Source organism: Hibiscus syriacus, unplaced genomic scaffold (genome assembly GCF_006381635.1).
Source record: "Hibiscus syriacus cultivar Baekdansim isolate YM2019G1 unplaced genomic scaffold, ASM638163v2 tig00110548_pilon, whole genome shotgun sequence".
Taxonomy (NCBI): domain Eukaryota; kingdom Viridiplantae; phylum Streptophyta; class Magnoliopsida; order Malvales; family Malvaceae; genus Hibiscus; species Hibiscus syriacus.
Window position 1 is genome coordinate 676710 of NW_024062775.1, and position 22259 is coordinate 698968.

At 32.7% G+C, this 22259-nt stretch overlaps 1 protein-coding gene, 1 long non-coding RNA gene and 1 pseudogene across 3 annotated transcripts; all 3 read left to right on the forward strand.

Moving 5' to 3' along the window:
• Positions 1-1383: 1383 nt before the first annotated feature.
• On the forward strand, positions 1384-2577 carry LOC120130969. The gene has a single exon (XM_039148107.1). The coding sequence runs from the start codon at positions 1384-1386 to the stop codon at positions 2575-2577; it is 1194 nt and encodes a 397-aa protein (XP_039004038.1).
• A 3699-nt stretch (positions 2578-6276) lies between these two features.
• Positions 6277-8266, forward strand: LOC120130757. 2 transcript variants are annotated; one of them, XR_005516859.1, is made up of 2 exons: positions 6277-6382; positions 7699-8266. It is a non-coding gene; the product is annotated as an uncharacterized LOC120130757 (long non-coding RNA). The 2 variants fall into 2 exon arrangements; XR_005516858.1 differs by lacking the exon at positions 6277-6382 and adding an exon at positions 6432-6511.
• Positions 8267-8697: 431 nt separating this feature from the next.
• LOC120130970 lies at positions 8698-19601 on the forward strand (annotated as a pseudogene).
• Positions 19602-22259: the final 2658 nt, after the last annotated feature.

Here is a 22259-nt window from a genome sequence, read left to right on the forward strand (position 1 = left end):
TGTTACATCATCATCTACACCCCCATCTTTATGTATCATAGACCCTAGGTACTTGAAACAATCCTTTGAGGGGAGAACGTGTCCTTCTATGCATACTTCTACATCTTCATCGTTTTGGTCCCCGCTGAAGTTTGAATATAAATACTCTGTCTTTTCAATATTGATCCTTAGACCTTTTTCTTTCAAAGCAGTCTTCCAGGTAGTCAGTCTATTATTCAACTCAGATTTTGTTTCAGCAACTAGGACAATGTCGTCAGCGAAAAGCATACACCATGGTACACCGTCTGGTGTTCCTCAATAGATGTCGTCCATAATCAAGGCGAAGATGTAAAGACTAAGAGTCGACCCCTGGTGGAGTCCAATTTCCATCGGGAATGCCTCGGTGTCGCCAACTGTAGTCCTGACGTGTGTAGTAGATCTACAATACATATCACGAATCGCCCGGATATAAGCAGTTGGGGTTCGTCTCATTTCCAAAGTCTTCCAAATCATATCTCGGGGAACGCTATCATAAGCCTTCTCAAGGTCAATGAACGCCATGTGAAGATCTCTAGACTTTTCCCTAAATTTCTCCATAAGTCGTCGAAGTAGATGAATCGCCTCCGTGGTAGACCTGCCTGGCATAAATCCAAATTGGTTTTCCCTATATTTAGGGGTGTTCTTTTTTCGGTTTTAACCTAATTAACTGACCGAACCGAATTAGTTCAGTTAATTTGGTCGGCCACCGAATTAGTTCGGTCGGGGAACGTTTAATAATTTTTTTAGAATTCGGTTAACGGTTAATTCGGTTCAAAATCGGTTAATTAATAAAATTAAATGAAATTAAATTTTAAATTTTAAATATATTATATATAACATATGAGCTCATCCCAAACTATTTAAAACTCAATTAATAATTTAGGATCCAATAACTTTTAAACATAAATCAATATTAATTAATTAAAAAATCCATATAAATTTTTTATTTTAAATATATTATTTAAATTAATTGTAAATTGTTTTTAAAAATTTTTTTTTGATTAATTCGGTTAATGGTAATTCGGTTCGGTCGGCCACCGTTTTAACCGAATGAACACCCCTAACTATATTTCTATTATTATTTGTAGATTAAAATAAAAAAATTGATTTTATTTTTTTTGAAATCAAATAATTAATTTTATAAATAAATATTAAAACTAAAAATTAATTCATTTAAATTGAATAATCTAAATAAAGTCATAAATAGTTTGTTATTTCTATTCACTGTTATCTATGTATAATATATTTAAAAGAAAAATCCTTGCACATTGTTCATAATGGCTAGAAGAATTGTGATTGTGCAGTGGACAATGTCCACCGAGTATTAAAGATGGTATCCCTTTGATTAATCCTCCTCCAGAGATAATGGAAGTGGGAATTGCTGAATGGAAGTTATCCCTTGTTGGACAATTCCTCGGTCCAGCACCCAACTTCGCGACGATGCAGAGGATTGTTGACAATTTGTGGGCAAAGGCTTCGCATAGCTCTCGAATTCAGGTCAGTCTAGCAAGCTCAAACCTTTACATTTTCTCTTTTGCTACTGAATCTGCTAGAGATTGGGTCCTTGAAAACGGACCATGGCATATTATAAACAAACCTCTGATTTTAAGAAAATGGGAACCTAGCTTAAAGCGTTTAAACTTCGACCTCTCAAAAATCCCAATTTGGGTACACCTTTACAACGTCCCTCTGGAACTTTTCTCACAAGCTGGACTAAGTTACTTAGCTAGTGGAGTAGGGATACCCATTTCCATGGATTCGGTTACAACCTCTAAAACCATGCTTGAATTCGCAAAGGTTTGTGTTGAGATCGGTGTAAATGATGAAATTCCAAAATCTATTGATGTTATGCTTCAGGATGGTCAAACGTCTTCTGTTTTTGTTGAAATTCCCTGGCTTCCCCCTCGATGTAAGAAATGTTTAATTTTTGGTCATAATGACAAAAATTGCTTGGCCAAACTTCTCCTGCTCCAGCCCCTAACCAAGTTTGGAAAAAAGAAGGAAATTTCATGTTCTACTTCCACCCAGATAGAAATGGAGAATGTACAAGCTCATGACAACCTTAATGCTCAATCTAAGGAAACTCCCCAAGCTTCTAATCACCTTACTGATCCTCAATGTTCTGAAATATATGTCTTGCCTCTTGATAACAACCTACCTAGCTCTGTTACTTCTGATAAGAGTAATTCAATTGATGTTGGACATAGCAGCGTTATTCTTACTGATCTTCCAGTTAACACATATGATGCAAATCAGTCCTTTTCTAATGATCCTCATTTATCAAAAGATGATGGATCCTCTGTACCTAAACGTGGAAGAGGTAGGCCACACAAAGAAAAAAATGGTTTTACTGGATCTAGGAACAGATTTGATCTCCTAAATACGATTGATGAAGCCTCTCCTATTCAAGAAGTCCCACAAAGGAAAAACAGAATTGCTTCTATGGGAGTTGCTGAATTGGTAAAAGACCTCAAACAGAAAAAGAGAGACAAACTAGATAAGGTCAAAAGTATAAAAGTTGGGGGTGAAGGAACCACCTTGGAACTCAACCCTCAATGATAGTGTGTTTTTAGAACATAAGAGGATTTAATAATCATCTTAAACAACACAGGGTGCTTCAAAGGGCAGCCCTAAATAAAGTAGATATTTTATGCTTGCTTGAAACTAGAATGAAGTCTGAAAAAGCTAAGACCATCTTTGATTCTAAACTGGAAAACTGGAATGTCAGTTCCAATTATGATTTTGCAATTAATGGCAGAATTTGGATCATCTGGAAGAAAAACATTGAGTTTTCTTTACTCCAAGCTTTTGATCAAATTATTTCTGCCAAAGTAAATCACAATGGCCTCTCATTTGTCTTATCAACAATCTATGGAAGTAATAACTATATCAACAGAAGATATCTTTGGAATCATCTGCATGAACTGGAGAGATCAATTGGTCACCTCCCTTGGATACTGGGAGGAGATTTCAACATTACTTTGTTTCCTAATGAAAGCTCTGATCATGAACTACTCTGCCCTTACTCTTCACTTGATATGAAGGAATTCCAAACTATTACTCTGGACCTTGACCTCCATGATCATCCATTTTTTGGCCCTCTATTTACTTGGAGCAACAAGCAAACTGATTCTTTCCTCGCTAGAAAGCTTGACATAATTCTTATCAACCATACTTGGGTCAACTCATTTCCAAGCTCTTTTGTTGAATTCCTCCCCCCAGGAGTTTCTGACCACTGCATGGCTTTACTTTGGCTTTCTAAAGACACTCCAACAGACAGGCCAAAACCGTTTAAATTCTTTAACTTTTAGACCTTGCATCCCAATTTTTTGAATGTTGTTAATCAGTCCTGGCAGAATTCTTTCCAAGGCAATCCTATGAAAAGACTGTTCTTAAAGCTAAAGCACCTAAAATCCAGCCTCAAGAATTTAAACCGTTCCTGTTACAATGACATTTCTGCAAGGGTTAAATGCAAAAAAATGGATCTTGACAAGCAACAAATTCTCACTCTGAAAGGTCAAGACTCTGTTGAGAAGGAAATCCAGATCGAACAAGAACTGCACATTCTTGAGGAAGCTAAATTAATGTTTTTGAAGCAGAAGGCAAAGATTCAATGGATTAAGGAGGGAGATAAATGCTCTAAGTTCTTCCATTCAGCTGTTGCTGTAAAAAATAAGAAGGATACAATTTGGATGCTCATTGATGATCAGAGAACTAAATTGGATTCTTTTGATGCTATGGCCTCTGAAGTAATTGACTTTTTTCATAACCTGATTGGGAAAGTTGATCCCCATGTCAAAGGAGGTAACTTGCAATTTTTGAAAGATCTTCTCAACTATTCCATTTCCACTGAATATGCATCTGCCCTGTTCAAAGATATAACCATAGAAGAGATTAAAGAAGCCATTTTTGAGTAAGGCAATGATAAAGCCCCTGGACCTGATGGTTACTCTCCTTATTTCTTTAAATATTCTTGGTCTATTATTGGTGAAGATGTTGTGGCAGCAGTTAAACATTTTTTCCAGCATTCCTTTATGCTCCCTGCCTTCAATGCAACAACTATTGTCCTGATCCCCAAAATTCCCAATCCTAGCAAAGTCAAAGATTTCAGGCAAATTTCATGTTGCTCTATCATTTACAAGACTGTCACAAAGATTTTAGTCAAGAGATTAAATGGTCTTCTTCCTGATATTGTCTCTCTTAATCAAACAGCCTTTATTAAAGGAAGAAGCATTGTTGAAAACACCATCCTTGCTCAAGAATTGCTCAAAGGGTATGGAAGGAAGAACATCTCTCCAAGATGTTCCTTGAAGATTGATCTTCAAAAAGCTTTCGATACTCTGCACTGGGACTTCATTTCAACTGTTCTAAGAGCTTTAAATCTCCCTCCTCAATTTATTACTTGGATCGAATCCTGCTTCACTGATGCCAGATTCTCTATTGCATTCAATGAAAATTTGATAGGGTATTTCAAGGGAGCTAGAGGGATAAGGCAAGGTGATTCACTCTCCCCTCTTCTCTTTGTAATTTCAATGAATGTCCTCTTTAGATTATTGAATTTAGCTGCTGCAAAAAATCTGATTAACTTCCATCCTAAATGCAAAAGAATTGGCCTCACACATTTATCTTTCGCTGATGATTTGTTGATTTTCTGTAAAGAAAATGTGGATTTGGTCGTACGTGTAACCTCTGTTCTTGAACAGTTTCATGAAATGTCTGGATTAAACATCAATGCATCTAAGTGTGTTTTCTATAGTGCTGGTATTTCCCCCAGTAACATTGAGCTTATCAAACATGCTACTGGATTCCATCCTGGTTCCTTGCCTGCTCGATATCTTGGAGTCCCATTAACTTCAAGAAAACTCTTGGTAAAGGACTGTGAACCCCTTATTAATAGCATCAAAGTGAAGCTTTCTCTCTGGTCCAGTAAACAGCTCAGCTATGCAGAAAGATTGGAGCTGATCAGAGCAGTGCTGTTCAGCATTGCTAATTATTGGTGCAGGAAACTCCTGCTCCCGCATTCTGTAATCAGCAAGATTGAACAGTTGTGTTGTCGTTTCTTTTGGAAAGGTTCTGATAAAAATGCTAGTGAAGCGAGAGTAAAATGGAGTAGTATATGCCAGCTAAAGTCTGAGGGTGGCCTTGGTCTGAAAATTTTAAAAGAATGGAACCGAGCATGTATGATAAAACTCATTAAGAATGTACTTGCTAACGAGGGGTCCTTATGGGTGGCCTGGATAAATGCTTATGTCCTAAAGGGCAAAGACTTTTGGCAAATGGAAACAGGTTCAACATTAAGCTGGAGTTTCAATAAATTACTTAAACTTTGAGCCGACGCTCAAGTAATCCTTCCAAATGAAGCTCTATCGATAAGACAAATCTGGCAAGAGATTAGAACGAAGGGGGATAAAGTTCCTTGGCAATCTATTATTTGGTTCCCACAGAACATTCCTAAACACAGCCTCATTACCTGGATGGCAATGATCGATAGACTGCCTACTCGAGATCGACTTCACCGCATAGGTATTGTTTCTAATGAAAGCTGTGTTTTATGCAACGAGTCATTGGAAAACAGAAATCATATGTTCTTCGAATGCCAGACTGCTTCTCAATTACAAGACCAGATCTTTCACCTCATGGAATTTACAAGACAGTATTATCTTGGGAGGACTTGATTACATGGGCAAGTAAATATTGGAAAGGTAAATCCTTGTTAATCACTATCCTCAAATTAGCGTGGAACGCCACAATCTATGTTTTGTGGGAGGAACACAACCGAAGAATCTTCAAAGGATGTTCTCGAAGCATTGAAGAATTACTCCGCACAATCAAAGACTTTGTAGGTATAAAACAAAGGGGTAAAAATATTAATAGGTTTGATGATGTAAACTCAAATCTTTGTATTGCTTGAGGTATTGACTAAAACGATAGATTTTTATTTGGTATGTATTTTCTTTTTGTTTTCTGTGATCGATGATTTTTTGTAGCTACTTAGCTTTCTTGGATAATAAAATTTTGATTTATCAAAAAAATAATAATATATTTTTGTGTTTGCCACTAATCCTCATATTTTTCAACCACACCGAAACCAATGTTCTCCATCCAAATTCATCATTAATTAATCCCTCAATTCACAAGCCAAGGGAATTATAATCAATCCTCTTTTGAGTTGGTTTCCTCTACGCAAATGAATTAGTTTTTCCTATTAAAATACTCCATTTGCAAACTTATCAGGACCCTTTCCTTTTCTTTCCTTTTTGATTCACTTTCACATTTGATTTTTGTTAATCCTTATACCCTTTTTCCTTGCCTCTTCATTTCATCTGTTACTATCAAGTTTCTGCCGATAATATCAGAGGAAAGGGTAATCTTTTTTTTTTAAATCTTGGTCTTATGCATTCTTCACCTTAATTCAATTATTTTTTTAATTATTGGATTATCGTCTGATTTTTCTTGCTCTGAATCGGCTGCTTGGTTCATAATCTTTTTCTGGGTATTCCTTACTTTTCCTTTTTACTGCCGGTTTACCCTGATTTTACTTGCAATTTGATCTGCAACTGGTTTTGGGTAAGTTCTGCCTTAGAGCTTATTTGCTAGTGGCTTTGTCTTTTTCTTTACTGTATCCGGAGGTACTAGTTTTAGCTTCTCGGTATTGCAGAGACTCTACATTTTTGAATTCATTTCAGATGTGGGTTTTCCTTCATTCTTGCTTGAAATCCTTTTCATGTATTCTATTTTGGAACTGAACTCTTTTTCTTTCTTCATTTCTACATATTAATGTTGATAAATGTCTGTCCGTATTATCTTTTTTGAAATGGTCATCGCACTTTTAATGCAATGATAATTCCTTTCCTTTGATTGTCCGTGTAATGATTGATTTTCCCAAGTTCGACTTCCATACAATTTGCAGACATGCAATTCAACGCCTTCGTGGACTAAAATAGCTAAGGTTGCGCTTAAAATGCTATTCTATATATTATAGTCTAGTATCTTAAATATTAAAAACATTTGATCATGAAGATTCTAAGAAAATGTTAAATACCACTGATTTTAAAATCGGATAATGTCTAATAGCATATAATGTCATTGCTCAATAATATAATGATTCAGAAGAATTGTCCTTCTGAAAGCCTTCTGAAGAAGAATAGTATGTCAAGAATAATGACATTGAAACTGTATGCCCCTTGTGTTTCACTTTGTGATGTAAAACCAACTTAGGTTAAAATCCCATATCCACTTTACTTTTATTTATTGTCTCTGTAGTTTGTATCAAATTAACCAAATGTTCACTTTGTTTTCTGTATTGGGAACAAAGTCCATGAGGTTGAATTCTTATTCCAGGCAAGAGCGATGTACTAGTTTTCTGTCTTATTTATAGGGTCTTCTGTCCTATCAAGCTAAAAATTTATTTTTATCCTTAATGGTTCAGTCAGATATATACTTTATCTTTACAGGTTGAAGTTCCCTGAATTTGATTCTTAAAAATAGTTTTCTGTTTATTCTTTTGGACAGACAACATATGTCTTCTATTTATTAGTATATGAAGTTCTTTTAAAAATAGGTTTAATAAGGAGTTTTTTAATCTAACCCTTGTCTTACATGACATGTTGCTCTCATTACTTCCTATGCGCTTTTATGAAGGACAAGTATAAAAAGGTTTGCATTTTCATATTTTTGAAGGATAATTGAACTGATTACTTTTAGGAAATAACATGTACCCTTCTTATAATTGCATGTCTTCTTTATGACTTAATCATGTTATTTTTTCGACAGAGATAATGTTGAGAGTTTTCTCTGTGAGTTTATCTCTCTGTTATGCTAAAATTTAGAAACCTACAACTTCTTTTTGACAATTTCATGCAGGGGTTTATTTGTGGTGATTCATCAGAGACCTTCCTTTTTATACCCGTTGTTATTCTCTTTCCGCTTCAATCATATATGGGCTGAGATGCACATTTCATGGGAGGTGTAGGGGAAAATGAACCAGCCTCAAAACGCATGAAACTATCCTCTGAAGAATTGAGACATCTTTCAAACGGTTCAACTCTTAAAGAGCCTATGAAGGGGGTGAAGAAGTTGTTGGCTCAAAAGGATATTTTTTACAATGGATTAATATTTGGTATGGCAGTGTAAATTTTTAACTCCTCAAGCGGGGTTAATACACTGCCAAGTGTTCTCTTTTCACTTTTTATTTTATTAAATGTAATTCAAGGACACTGTTACAATATATAAGCTGGAAATTTGATTCACGTGCTATTGATAGAATTGATATTAGGTATTTGGTTATAAAGTAGGTTTTAAGTTCTAGTGCTTGTACTCTCACTAGCATTAATGTTTGAATACTTCTTATTAGATAGACAATTTCTTTATTAGGTGCAATCCTTGAGGCTTTCATTAACCATATACTTATTACCTTGTACTAAATAATCTGCTGCAGGGTTTTTAAGATCTGAAAATCATAATGGAAAGATCAATTTTGAGTCATTGAAGATGACGGTTTATGTGTTTTATGATCTTTCACCTTTAATACATATGGCGTGCTAGGAATTATCTAACATAGATGAAATAGTTGAGTTTGTGGACTATAAGAAAAGATATGAAGTCAGTAATTGACTAGATAGTGAGCTCTTTGATATCTCATTCATTTGTGGAAGAATCTTGTGTGGAAGGTTCATAATCATGGTGCTTGAGAATTGTTTGGAAAAGCTAGAAGATAATACATCTATCTTTACTTTCCCATTGCTTAAGCAGCTAGAAGATAAGGTATGTTGGGTTTAGGTTTACACTGATAGGTTAGTTCTTATCTTTTGTTTCTGCAGTGTCTTCCCAAATTATAAATGAATCAAAGCTTCAGTATTTTAGGCTCGTCTTTTTAGTTCTTCACTTCTTATTTTCTTGTTGAATACCTTTTAGTGGTTAGACTTCAAGTATAAGGGACCAGCAATGTGCAACTTTCTAACTATAATTAGCGCATATGTGTCTGCATGGAGAAGTTATTTAACAATAGTCTACTACCTAGGTTGGGTTTTTGAGTTTTTGACACAAATTGGTGTTGAACATGTCAAATGGAACTAAAATGCAAGTTAATGCCAAAGTTGTTGGATTTTCCTGATAACTTTAGAAGTATGATTGGCAAATTATTATTATTATTATTATTTTGATAAGGAATTTTGTCAAATTATTTTTTGCTTCTTAGGTTCATAGTTCTCTGGGCAAATTGGCACTGGCAATTTGTATTTAACTTGTTGTAATCAAAGTGCCAAGATTTGTATAACAAGTAAATTAGCTGATGTTGACATTGCAAGATCAATTAATCACATTAAGGCTTTTGACATGAATACGATATGTTCATTACATTGGTTATGTAATTTGACTCTTGTATTACATTTAAATATGATCAATTTGTTTAGACATGATTAGCATATTTGAACATGAATAATAATTTTAGTTATGAATTTTAAATATTAATAAGTCAATAAAGGAATTAAACATTTTAGGTATTTGAGTAACTAGGAATACTACTAATACAGTTAATAAACCGGTCATATACAGGTCAGGTGGATCGGGTTGCACAATACAAATATTTTCCTGGCATAAACAGATTGACATGATTATAGCACTAAGCCTATTATACAAAACCCAAATTCGTTTACCGACATATCGTGTTTATGCCTTTTAGTGTACTTGCCTTCTCTATGAAAAATATTGGATAATTTGTTTACATATGCTTCCATGTGATTTGTTTTAATGTCTTCTGGCTGGAATACTTTCTGATTCTTGATTTATATTCTATTTTCCTATTCCTCCTCTGACATTTATGAACTTATGACTACCATTTTTCTTTCCTTAAATTATTTTTGCAAATTGTTTTTTTTTAAGTTCTTTACATTTTTCATGCAACAGATACTACAGGCTCACACTGATGAAATATGGTCCTTGCAATTTTCACATAATGGGAAGTACTTGGCTTCATCATCAAATGATTGCTCAACAATCATTTGGGAGGTATTGCTATTCACTCAGAACATGTATATAACATATAATGCCTGGTTTTGCTTAGAATGATAAACTTATCCTATAGCTTTTGCCTTGCAATTTTTATTTTTCAAATTCCTTCTTATGGACATGAGGTCGGTATTTTATTATGTACTTTCATAAAATCTAGCAATGTATGATATATTTTTAGATACTTATAGCCAATGCTTAATCTTTAGCATCTTCCTTTGATACCTTCTGATTCACTTGTATTTCATAGTCTACCTTAGCTTCCAACATAATAAAATAGGAAAGAAATGATAAAAAGAGAAGTGGTGGGTGTTGATTAAACATAGATTATTCTTGCTTGTTATTTCTGTTACTTGAGTTTTGTTTCCTAAGAAAAGAAAATGGAAGTAGATTAGTGTTTTTGAAATATTAAAAATGTTAACAGTTCACTACAAACTGCATCATTTTTATGGACAAATTATGTCCGACTGTGTGGATTATTTTAGCCATTTGTTCATTTTAGTCAAATGTGATTTTGCATTTTCTTCATTATTGTTTGTCTTGTTATAAAGTTTATGAAGGTGAAATGAATAACAAATAACAAAATCAGCTATTATATCGAACCTTAGCAAACAGTACCCTAGGGTGCTGGTGAAATTTAGAAAATCAAATGACCTGGAATCTAAATTTTTAAGCATGTATGGATTGTACTAAAGAGTGAGCATTCTTAGACCACTGTGAATCAACTATGTTTCACTCAGAAGCCCAGCAAACAGTCGATTTTCGCATTCTAATATTTTTACTTATTTTAGGTTGATGCTAATGGAGTATAAAACATAAACTCTCTGGTCACCAGAAGCCTATCTCTTCTGTTTCATGGAGTCCTAATGACCACCAGCTTCTCACTTGTGGTGTAGAGGAGGTTGAAAGGCGGTGGGACGTCTCTTCTGGTGAGTGCCTCCATGTTTACAAAAAAGCTGGTCTTGGCATGGTTTCATGTGGATGGTCTCCTAATGGCAAATGGATATTTTCTGGTGTTAATGATAAGAGTATTAGTGTAACACCCCCAACTCGTATCCGACCCGGATCCGAGTCCGAGGTGTCACATTGACTTTTCAAAACTTATATTTGTATACCAATATAAAAAAAATCCCACTTTTATTCAATATAAGTTCATAATTCATATCATTAAAATAAAAATATATTTAAAACTGATCAAAGCGTATATAATTCAAAACATTAATTACATGCCAACTATTTCCAATAACCAAATACAAATAATTCTAAACTCTTTTCTAATCTGATCATAGGAAATGAGAGGTTGACATGTCTTGCCTTGACTATCGATGCTTCGTTTCTCTATTTGCTTCCAGAAACCTACGTGTGAAACACTCACACACTAAGTCGATGACTTAGTGAGACATATAAAACGTAAAAGGTAACTATAACTCTTAACAATTAATGCATAATTTATACAATCAAATCATAAAATCTCATATACACATTCATGTAACAAATATGTACATACAATTATATCATCGTATCATATAGTATTGTGTACTGTTTCATGTTCATATAATCATTTATTTTGCCTTACTCAGCTTATAACACATTCACTTGTTATCATTTAACTCATTCTCTTTTTCATAATTCTTAGTCATATAATATCTATACTATAGTCATCTATCTTATTTCTTATTTCCATTTAATTCTATTTATCACATACTCATAGACTCTTGCTACATATTCTATATCATATCTTTGTGTACTAATTCTTTATATTATATTAGTTCATTTTTTTCACACAATTTGCCACATAAACATATTATCATAACCTATTAAAATTTTAATTTCTATAATGTTCTCATATGATTTCATTTCCTAGATCTCTGTATTATGTTTTATATCACTTAAGAATTGAATCAGTTTTAAATCATCATTTCATTGAAACATATGGAATTTTCTATACAACATATTTCTATATATATATATTCCCTATTTGATGTACTATTTATTTATCTCCATTAATTTATCTAAATTCTCATTTCTAAGTATAATTCTATTATACTAGTTCATCTACAAAGTGTATTCCCACTATACAATCATAATTATTTTATTCATATAATCCTATAATCGATCATTTTATTACATATACTTATATTTATGGAATTCATAACATTTCTCATGTAATTACTTGAAACATATCATATAAGTTCATTATAATCTTATATATTCCAACATATTAAACTAACATAATTTTTAACATAGATAATAATATATACAATACATATAACCATTACACTGATATTCAAACACACAATTACATAACCATCATATCAAATTTATTTCTATTATCTCTTTATTAGCCCATGTACATTTGTGAGAACTGTAGATATGTGAGTCTATTGAGGTTCTGCACTATGCTGTCACCAAAGCTTGTATGGGGTCCCACTAGGGGTTATGAAATTTGTCCCCGAAGGATCACTGTATGTCCCGAAGGACCGCGTAGACCCTCGATTCTTGACATGCCAACTATACCTATAGCTCTCGTAGCATATAACATGGATATTTTCACTTATATCATTTCACATATGCGCTTTCATATTACATGTCATATAAGCTCATAGCTTCTTTCACATATACATATAGTCACATAGTTTCTTTTCATATTCTCACAGGATCACATAGATCATATCTTATACCTTGTTTTCTCATGTTCACATATATCATGTCATATGGCTCATATCTTTCTCATGCAGTCACATAGCACATACTTCTCATATCATTACATTCAAAAGCATGTTAACACATATAATCAGGCATACATACAATTCATGGCATTCATATATGTATACTCATATATTCATGCATTTTAATATAGGAAATAGACTTGTCGCAAGTCTTGTTTCCATTTAGCACCATAGACCAACTAATATGCACTCACCTGAGCCTCACTAAGTTCCAATCCACTTTTATGATTTTCTTTCTTTCGATCGAATCTTAACTTGATAATCGTTCCAGAACTTGTTCGTGCTCGATATCTATATAATCATACATTGATACATATCAGTATCCAATTGATATATTCCAATCTATCATTTCTTAGAACAAAAGAAAGGTATAATTCTATTTTCCCCTTGAAGTGCATCAATACATTCTACAGTGTATCGATGCACTCTTTAACATGTGCATCGATACACATGTCACCTTCGATGTTTTAATTTTAAGGGGGTGCATTGATGCACTCCTTATGCATCGATGCACTCCTTATGCATCGATGCACTAATTGCATTCGATGTTTCCATTTTTAATGGGTGCATTGATACACTGAACAATTTCTAGAAATACCCTTGATGCATCGGTACACATTGAATGTGCATCGATGCACATAGCCTGGAAATGTCATTTTAACACGAAAATCTCTCCAAATCTACTTAATAAACACTTCATATTTCATCTTCTACCATATTCTTAATTCTCATATACATACTTAAACTCATTTCTACTCATAAATCACATCTTTAACATCAAAATCCTATTCTCTATATGTAATTCAAGAATTACACTAAATTTTCAACATGTTTCAAATTCAATTATATTGTTTCTAACTTTTTAATTAGACCCTTGTCAAGTCAAATTTGGTCTGAAAATCCCATAAATGTCTTTCTACCAAGATTTCATTTATTCACTTCCTTTAATCCTTTCTATACCTTTCCTCTTATTGTTTTATGACAAATTAAGATTCCCTTAAGCTTAAGAGTCACTTGATAATCAAAACCAAACTTAAAATTCAACAAGAAATCAATTAACCAGAAACTCACCTTTGCTCTTGGCTTCCACGTGAAGAAGAAAGAAAAAATAAAAAGAGAAGAAGAAGAGAACTCTGGAGAAATCTCTCCCTTTCCACGTGGTTCCCTTATCTTATAAAGGAAAATAAAAATCTTACTTGTCAATTGATCATTTTACCCTTTAATTCATTCAATAATTATTAAATAACCTTCAACTATATTTTCAATAAGTCATTGAACTATTTAACTATTATACTTTTATCACCAAATTTCAAAAATTCTCATTTTAGTCACTGACCTGGATTTTGGGATGTTACAAATCTCCCATCCTTTAAAGAAATTCGTCCTCGAATTTTTACTAACATATTAATAAGAACATATCTTATGATGTTCTCATGTTGTCTCCTTTACTTAACATTTCCTTCCTTTATTTTTTTATCTACCTTTTTTTTCTTTATACATTCATTTACAATCACTTATCAATTAAACAACAACCAATAACTTTAATCCATTTCTGTTTTTTCTCTCCTTCTATTCTGCATTTTTCTTTGACCTTTCTAAAATCCATATAATGTCACTCATTACATAGACGGTAACATCCATTTTCATCACTCAATATTATAAATACATCTCTAACTACCTTATAATAATAACCAAATTCGTTTTTCATCATCATTTAACCAAGAACATGACCTTAAATCTTCTTTAAAAATGATTCAACATACACTTTAAAGAATCTTTTCACATCACCTTGCACACTTTTCTTCTATATCAAAATTATCATCTACACTTCCATATAACTTTTATCGTATCTGATCCTTTAACTCAATCCCTTTCATTTCTTTATTCCATTATTCATTTATTTATTCCTTATACACAAATCATATATTTCCTTTCATGTTCACATACTCTTGTCTTATCACCTACACTCATATCTATGTACCAATCTTCATTGCATTTCAGATTCACATCATAATTGATTAACTCAACTTTATCTTTTCCTCTAATCTCATAACTCTATCACTTTTTCTCTGATAGCTAGTCAATAACATCTGTTCAATCTAGGGCACAAGCCCTAGTCAACCAATCATATATATCATTTCCAATCGAAATTATCTCAAAACTAGTTTACTTAACTTATCAATTTCACCTCTATTCTCATATATCCTGTAATTTCCGTTGTTCAAACTCAACATTATAACTTCCTTTGTCTTATAAACTGATCATCGATATACACATTCTCAAACTCTTATTATTAATCCTCAGCTTTACTCAAGTATACAAATCCTTATTTCCTTTACTATACCACATTACTATGATCCAAATATACAACTGTATCCAGATCCATTTCAGATTTGGTTATCATATCCTGACAATATCTTATAATCTTATACTTCCAGTACATTCCCATCACATATTATTGTTAGCTAACGCTAACTTTTTTCCTTCTAAAATGCAATCTCTTTTCATATCCACACTTTTGCTTATGTACAACATTATTCTTTGTTTCAACTCAAAAACTCTGGCTTTCTATATCTTATACTTTTGTCATTGATGTACTTATTCTTGAACTCTTCTACAAATTCTAACCACATCTTTAGATCTTTTAACTTTCTTATGGTGACACTTGTTCACCATATTCTATCTTATCTATAAAATAATAAGAATACTTCACATCACTATTCCGATTCAAAACTGTGAAAACTTTCTATCACTATTCTAATATGATTTCAACTGTCTAAAATCAACCTTTAATCTTATAAGACACTTTCTGAGGTTTCTGATTTCATCCTGCCTGGCCAGGGCAGGTGAATTGCTATCACCATCAGATTTATCAGCTATCGATTTACTTTACTTTGACAATTTCTATAATCAATTTCTACTATATTATACAAATTTTATTTTATTAACAAGACAATATACTCCTTACACTATCATATCAGAAATTTTCACTTTTAGTTGACATGTACACATTTTTAAACCTCATTTGACTTCGGTTCAAGTCTAGAATCAGCTAAACCTTAGCTCTAATACCACTAAATGTAACACCCCACACTCGTATTTAACTCGGATTCGAGTCCTGTCACATTGACTTTTTAAAACTTATATTTGTATACCAATATAAAAAAATCCCACTTTTATTCAATATAAGTTCATAATTCATATCATTAAAATAAAAATATCTTCAAAACGGATCAGAGCATATATAATTCAAAACATTAATTACATGCCAATTATTTCTAATAACCAAATACAAATAATTCTAAACTCTTTTCTGATCTGATCATAGGAAAGGAGAGGCTGACCTGCCTTGCCTTGACTATCGCTGCTTCGCTTCTCTATTTGCTTCCAGAAACCTACGTGTGAAACAGTCGCATGTTAAGTCGATGACTTAGTGATGCATATAAAACGTATAAGGTAACTATAACTCTTAACAATTAATGCATAATGTATACTATCAAATCATAAAATCTCATATACACATTCATGTAACAAACATGTACATACAATTATATCATCGTATCATATAGTATTGTGTACTATTTCATGTTCATATAATCATTTATTTTGCCTTACTCAGCTTATAACACATTCACTTGTTATCATTTAACTCATTCCCTTTTTCATAATTCTTAGTCATATAATATTTATACTATAGTCATTTATTTTATTTCTTATTTCCATTTACTTCTATTTATCATATAATCGTAAACTCTTGCTACATATTCTATATCATATCTTTGTGTACTAATTCTTTATATTATATTAGTTCATTTTTTCACACAATTTGCCACATAAACGTATTATCATAACCTATTATAATTTTAATTTCTATAATGTTCTCATATGATTTCATTTCCTAGATCTCTGTACTATGTTTTATATCACTTAAGAATTGAATCAGTTTTAAATCATTTCATTGAAACATATGGAATTTTCTATACAACATATTTCTATATATATATATATATATTCCCTATTTGATGTACTATTTATTTATTTCCATTAATTTATCTAAATTCTCATTTCCGAGTATAATTCTATTATACTAGTTCATCTACAAAGTGTATTCACACTATACAATCATAACTATTATATTCATATAATCCTATAATCTATCATTTTATTACATATACCTATACTTATGGAATTCATAACATTTCTCATGTAATTACTTGAAACATATCATATAAGTTCATTATGATCTCATATATTCCAACATATTAAACTAGCATAATTTTTAATATGGATAATAACATATGCAATACATACAACCATTACTCTCATATTCAAACACACAATTACATAATAATCATATCAAATTTATTTTTATTATCTCTTTATTAGCCCATGTACATCTGTAAGAACTGTAGATATGTGATTCTATTGAGGTTTTGCACTATGTTGTCACCACAGCTCGTATGAGGTCTCACTAGGGGCTATGAAATTTGTCCCGAAGGATCACTGTATGTATCGAAGGACCGCGTAGACCCTCGACTCATGGCATGCCAACTATACCTATAGCTCTAGTAGCATATAACATGAGCATTTTCGCATATAACATGAGCATTTTCATTTATATCATTTCACATATATTCTTTCATATTACATGTCATATAAGCTCATAGCTTCTTTTCATATTCTCACAAGATCACATAGCTCATATCTTATACCTTGTTTTCTCATGTTCACATATATCATGTCATATGGCTCATATCTTTCTCATGCAGTCACATAGCACATACTTCTTATTTTATTACATTCAAAAGCATGTTAACACATATAATCATGCATACATACAATTCATGTCATTCATATACGTATAATCATATATTCATGCATTCTAATATAGGAAATAGACTTGTCGCAAGTCTTGTTTCCATTTAGCACCATAGACAAACTAATATACACTCACACGGGCCTCACTAAGTTCCAATCCACTTTTATGATTTCCTTTCTTTCGATCGAATCTTAACTTGATAATCGTTCTGGAACTTGTTCGTGCTCGATATCTATATAATCATACATTGATACATATCAGTATCCAATTGATATATTATAATCAATCATTTCTTAGACCAAAAGAAATGTATAATTCTATTTTCCCCTTGAAGTGCGTCGATACATTCTACAATGTATCGATGCACTCTTTAACATGTGCATAGATACATAGATCACCTTCAATGTTTTAATTTTAAAGGGGTGCATCGATGCACTCCTTATGCATCGATGTACTAATTGCATTCGATGTTTTTATTTTTAATGGGTGCATCGAAGCACTTCCTGTGCATCGATACACACTGAACAATTTCTGGAAATACCCTTGATGCATCGGTACACATTGAATGTGCATAAATGCACATAGCCCAGAAATGTCATTTTAGCACGAAAATCTCTCCAATTCTACTTAAACACTTCATATTTCATCTTCTACCATATTCTTAATTCTCATATACATACCTAAACTCATTTATACTCATAAATCACTTCTTTAACATCAAAATCATATTCTCCATATGTAATTTAAGAATTACACTAAATTTTCAACATGTTCTAAATTCAATTATATTGTTTCTAACTTCTTAATTAGACCCTTGACAAGTCAAATTTGGTCTGAAAATCCCATAAATGTCTTTCTACCAAGATTTCATTTATTCACATCATTCCTTTAATCTTTTCTATACATTTCCTCTTATTGTTTTATGACAAATTAAGCTTCCCTTAAGCTTAAGAGTCACTTGATAATCAAACCAAACTTAAAATTCAACAAGAAATCAATTAACCATAAACTCACCTTTGCTCTTGGCTTCCACGTGAAGAATAAAGAAAAAATGAAAAGAGAAGAAGAGAACTCTGGAGAAATCTCTCCCTTTCCACGTGGTTCCCTTATCTTATAAAGGAAAATAAAAATCTTACTTGTCAATTGACTATTTTACCCTTTAATTTATTCAATAATTACTAAATAACCTTCAACTATATTTCCAATAAGTCATTGAACTATTTAACTATTCTACTTTTATCACCAAATTTCAAAACTTCTCATTTTAGTCACTAACCCGGATTTCGGGATGTTACAATCAGCATGTGGGAATTGGATGGGAAAAAGCTAGAATGCTGGAAAGGGCAATGAACTCTAAAAATTTCCGATTTGGAAATAACATGTGATGGAAAGCAGAGTATAAGTATATGTAGGGAAACAGAAATATTATTACTTGATAGGGAAGCAAAAGTTGTGAGATTTATTGAGGAGGATCAAACAATAACTTCCTTCTCGTTATCAAGAGTCAATAGATTCTTACTTGTAAATCTTTTGAACCAAGAAATTCATCTATGGAGCATAGAAAGTGATCCGAAGCTTGTTTCTAAATATAGAGGTCATAAACGCACCCGCTTCATCATTCGATCTTGTTTTGGTGGACTTGAGGAAGCTTTTATTGCCAGCGATAGTGAGGACTCACTGGTAAGGACATTAAATGTGTACTATGCCATTCTGAAGCATTAAGTTAGCCTATGATTCATGTGGAAAAGTAGCCTGATTCATGTGGAAATTTGATTTTCTTTTGGTGTATGTTTGGCATAGGCGTACAAGAGAGCTTATAGAAGCATTACCAGGTCATTCTGGAGGTGTTAATTGTGTCAGCTGGAATCCAGAAAAACCTCACATGTTGGCATCAACCAGCGACAATCGTACGATTTGGATATGGGGCTTGAATAATCTAAGCGCTTAGCAGAAAGACACTCATAGTATTGGCATCCATTATTGCAATGAAAGTACTTGAGATTGAATGCTTTGGATCTCCAATCTTTCATGCCTGACTTTGAGTATCCGAATATATATATATTTTAAAAAATAATATAATTTTATTACTTGAAGGAGTGTTTTTTTAACAAAAATCACAGTTCAAGCTTTGAATGCTTTTTAACGAACTCATTTCTCTAAATGTTTTTTATGCTTTTTATGATGTTTAATTCATTGTATATATATATGGAATCTTTTCTTCTTATCTTTTAGCAATGCATCTTTTTGTTGGTTTTGATGTATGGATGTAGGATTGCAAAACAACTCAATGGAATCAAGCAAGACCTAACAAAGTTCTCACCTTCAAACACAAAATTTCAGTGAGGCAACTCGAGTATACATAGATGGTTCCGCGCCAATAAGATCAAGTGTTGAAAACATTTTGATGTTTCGATATAATAAATTAAGTTAAATGAATTTTAAGATTTTACAAATGATTTTCTAAGTATATTCGATTTAATTACTCGAATATCAAATTATTGCTCCAAGTCTTCAAGATCAATTTCAAATCTTACTAAATGTGTAAAATTGTGTTTTATACTTAATATATTTTTGAAACAATTTTCACAAAGTATTTTTGAACCAAAATCAAGCCTAAAATCAATTTTTCATAGTGATGCTGCACCATGAAATAAATTGAACATCGAATGCATTTAATGCATCGATGCACCAGCCATGCATCGATGCACTTTGGCTATTTTGAAACATCGAATGCATTTGATGCATCGATGCACTAAGGGTCCAACAGTCAAAATATTTGAATTTACACTTGGTGCACTGATGCACCATGGATATGCATCGATGCACTGACGCTCCCAATTGAATTTATTAATTGTTTTCACACTTAAACGACTCTATTGACTCCACTAAGCATCCCCAATGTTCAGAATCAATTGAATGAGTATTTAAACAAGTTTTAAAGCCATTGATCAACAACAAACACGAAAGAATAAATCATAGAGAATCAAAGGGAATGCATCAAACCTCAAGTTTGAGCATTTCAAGCCTATTTTCCATTCAATATTCATTTTGTTTTCAAGAACACTACTTGTACTCAATTGTATTCATTTTTTAGTGTTCTTTTCTTTGTTCTAGAATTGTGCAAACATATTGCCTTGTGAGATTTTTCTTGTAAGTTTGTAAATTTGTGTATTTCTCTTTGAAAAAGAGTGTTCTCACGAATTGAGGTATATTTTTGAGTAAGTTGTAAAATTATCTCTCTGGCCTCAAAAGAAAGAATATATTAGTGAATTTGTTGGAAAATCCTTAGTGTGGATAGCTAAGGTAGTGGACGTAGACTTTGGTTGAGAAAGTCGAACCACTCTAAATCGTTGTGCAAATCTTTTCAATTTTCTACAAAAGCTTTCACCAAAATCTTTAATTACCAATTCACCCTCCTCTTGGCCAATTTCGTCGATCGCTTAACTCAACAATTGGCATCAGAGCCTCACTCATTTGAAGGTTTAATCGCCTCTTGAGTCAATTTGGGAAGATTTACATCGATTATCAAGTCATCAATGGTCTGTACTTCAAATGTCGACTCCGGTCTCGATTCGATGCCCGTCAACAAGCCTTCTTTCTTCAATGGAGCCAACTATGTCTATTGGGAGAATATGATGATGTATTTCATTCAAGCAAGTGACATGGGAGCATGAAATGTTGTAGAAGACGGATATATCAAGCCTCTCACTCATCCAAGATTGTGGAGTGAATGAGAGACAAGAATGTCCCATTTCAACTCCAAAGCCATCCATATCATATTTTGTTCTCTTGGACCAGATAAATATGGAAAAGTTTCATCTTGTACAACCGCCAAAGAAATATAGGATAAACTACAAGTCACTCGTGAAAGAACCGACGAGGTAAAAGAATCTAAAATTAGTCTTCTAACACATAACTATGAAAATTTCAAGATGAAACTAAATGAAGATATCAAATCTATGACGGATAGATTCTCAACGATTGCCAATGGTCTCAAATCATATGGAGAGATCATTCTAAACGAAAAGCTTGTGAGGAAGTTAGTTTACTCACTTCCAAAATCGTGACAATCCAAGAAGACGACAATCATCGAGGCTAAGAACCTAAAGTCCTTAACTCTTGAAGAGCTTATCGGTTCCCTCCTCACTCATGAAATGATGCTTGAAGATGAGGTGGACCTCGATAAGATTAACGAGACACCAAAAGAGAAGAAGAAGAAGAAAAACATTAGAGGTGCTCTCAAATCCACAAAAGATGAGAGTGATTCGAATGAAGATGACTATGATGAGGAAATGACATTGTTTGCCAAACGGTTCAGAAAAATGATAAGACCTTACCGAGGAAGAAAATTCAAACGAAATGAAAGCCTAAAAAATGAACCTAAAGAGAAGGACCCTATCATTTGCTATGAATGCAAAAAGACGGGGCATGTCAAATATGATTGCCCACAATTAAAGAGAAATGATCAATCAAAGAATAAGAACAAGGCTCATGTGGCTACATGGAGCGATGAAGAAGGTTCCGATGAAGAGGAACAAGAAGTAACAAACTTGTGCTTGATGACATTCGGGGAAGATTCTAAGGTAACCTCTAACTCATTTGATTTAGATGATTTATCTTATGATGAGTTATTAGAGGAATATAATGGGTTGGCTTTGGATTATGACAAATTGTTTTTAAAATATAAA

Bases quoted from the DNA above. Each gene is read 5' to 3' on its own strand.
- LOC120130969 (XM_039148107.1), top strand. From the start codon at position 1,384: ATGGAAGTGGGAATTGCTGAATGGAAGTTATCCCTTGTTGGACAATTC.